The sequence below is a fragment of the Anoplophora glabripennis genome, unplaced genomic scaffold, assembly GCF_000390285.2.
Source record: "Anoplophora glabripennis isolate ALB-LARVAE unplaced genomic scaffold, Agla_2.0 scaffold213, whole genome shotgun sequence".
Taxonomy (NCBI): Eukaryota; Metazoa; Arthropoda; class Insecta; order Coleoptera; family Cerambycidae; genus Anoplophora; species Anoplophora glabripennis.
The window spans coordinates 641,155-643,719 of record NW_019416344.1 but is presented as its reverse complement, the minus strand read 5'-3'; the positions used below and the strand labels follow the sequence as shown (position 1 = coordinate 643,719).

The window sequence follows — 2,565 nt, the reverse complement described above, 5'->3', positions numbered from 1 at the left end:
TTGTATAGAAAAAAAAATAATCAAAAATGGCAATATGTCGAATAACAATTTAGATATGGTAGATGTAGATGAACATATTAGCGTGGTGGTACATCATAGAGGTACCACTTTCACATTTATTTGTAGAATTATTGGATTTTGATAGTGATAGAGGTTAGATTAGATCGGTTTCGACTAGGTGCTTACGAAAATAGTCAATTTAAAAGAGCACTCTGACCAGAGTAAGCAGCACTCGGATTAGTAGGTCAGATATATTTTTCGTAAACCTCTATTATGTGAAATATGAAATAGTAAAATTGGTTCAGCACAACAGTAATACAAAATTCATAACCAACCGCTATTGCGATGTTGAACGCGATCAGTGATTTGGGTAACCTGATCCAATCGAATTTATCCGAGGAATGACTTTCTTGTAAAAGAAGATGAGGTTCTGAACATAACATGCATCTTTTCCAAATTTGTGGTATTACAGCTTTAAATTTCGATATGGTGTACAAGAATCTATATCTTTAAATTTCCACAGTACAGAATTCGGAAGTGAATTGAGATGTACAAAACTAATCAAGCTCGTTTTCATAAATTTATGTTGGCCTCTAGGATTTGAAATTATATCTCTGTTTAAAATCCATGGACTACTCTTTTTTCGATATCTAGATTAGGATTAAATTTGCTTCTAGCTAACTTGCAATGTTAGATATAGCTTAAAATAAAGGAAATAATTATGATGAGTACGAAATGTTTAAATTTGAGAAGCCGTTGTTTTATTTATAGGGGATTTTGGTTTTCTGCATTGGTAGACATGTATATAACTAAGCAACCGCCAATCAAAACAATTCCTAAAAATTGTTTAAATGTCATCCGTTAACGGTTTGTTGTGTTAATGTCCTGTGTTGTCTATATGTTTCTGAATTTTAAAGCATTTTTTGATTCTTAAAACATGGAAAGCAATGCACCGGATAATACGGATTGGTCCATTAGTTTAGCTGAAACGTAAGTACAATATTCTTTTACATTCATACATCATACAATTTTTCATCTGCTTATCTAATACCCAGGTTCATGATATGTACCAAAAAATATAATAATATAAAATTTAAATTATTTCTGATAGTTTGATGCTATACAACATAAACATTTAAATAAAAACCGTTTGACTCTGAGAAACAATTTTAACGCCGTAACATTACACCCCATTATTCCTTAGATTCAATTTGTATTTATGTGTTATGTATAAATATTGAAGTTCTGTAATGTGTTAAAATAGGTGATGTTACAATGATATCTATATATTTCGGTTTTAAAAGAATTAGCTATGAGGAATGTTTTATTTATATAAAAGATCAAGGATTTTTTAATAATTACAATGTATGCAGATTGTTCTTTAAATCTATCATAGATATATTATCTTTAATTAGGGATTTTACATTGCGAAGAGGTTTTCGTACCTTTTAGATTTTACTGATTTTTGAATAACGTTCTGTAATGTGTTAAAATAGGTGATGTTACAATGATATCTATATATTTCGGTTTTAAAAGAATTAGCTACGAGGAATGTTTTATTTATATAAAAGATCAAGGATTTTTTAATAATTACAATGTATGCAGATTGTTCTTTAAATCTATCATAGATATATTATCTTTAATTAGGGATTTTACATTGCGAAGAGGTTTTCGTACCTTTTAGATTTTACTGATTTTTGAATAACGTTCTTAAAAAAAACAAAGCATGAAATTACTTATGTGTAACAATTCTGATATTTGTAATGATTTCATTGTGTCGAATCCCTTATAAATACACTTTCGTTACAATAAAGGGTTTAGACTTAATTATTAGCTTCAACAAAATGCTAAAAGTATGTTTGAGTTCGTTTTTGAAATTGTCACATATTGTTTTCAGTTTTCTTTTAAGTTTGTCTTCATGTTTCTGGTAATTTTTTTTAACCTCCTGAGCAAAAAAATTGTGTTCTGAGTAATTTAACATTTCAGTTCTCATAAAATAAAGATGGTAATAATATGTAGAGACAATTTAAATGTTCAAATACAGTTGCATACTCCATAATTTCAATTGTAAAATTGATCGAGTTAGTCAACATAAGTATTCTAAAGGAAAAGATAGAGTTGATATATCAAATAAGTATATTTCCTTTATAAAGTAGGTACGGGGAGTAGTAGCACAGTAAATTATTCTCTCGTTTTCCTTTGATAAGCAGTGGCAGCTGGTTGGTGGAAATTGAAGTGGTCATATTTTGGCAATACGGCATGGGTCCGATACCCTTTATTAGGGGATGGTTTCCACACCTACACGGATAACTCTCATGATGAAAAAATTTTGAATCAAAATAAATTATTGAAATAAGGGTAGCGTCTTCTTAAATCTGAAATAGTCGATCATATAACAGCAAAATATTTTTTTCATAATCGACTCGTAGATACAAATAAGTATTTTCTTATTTTTAACAAAATTTTAATGTTATAGTGTTATGAAGTTTGTAAAATTAAATGTTAATATTAAATTAAAAAAATAGGTAGGTATAACAAAATGTAATTTTGTGATATATATATATA

The 2,565-nt window shown here is 28.4% G+C and overlaps 1 protein-coding gene across 1 annotated transcript in view; it reads left to right on the top strand.

The window, feature by feature from the left end:
• The first annotated feature begins 926 nt into the window (after positions 1-926).
• Positions 927-2,565, top strand: part of LOC108907876 (centrosomin) — an 82,884-nt gene continuing 81,245 nt past the window's right edge. Inside the window, exon 1 of the mRNA XM_018711702.1 lies at positions 927-990. Coding sequence (XP_018567218.1) covers positions 938-990 — 53 coding nt within the window. The 5' untranslated portion in view covers positions 927-937. The remainder of the gene's footprint in view (positions 991-2,565) is intronic.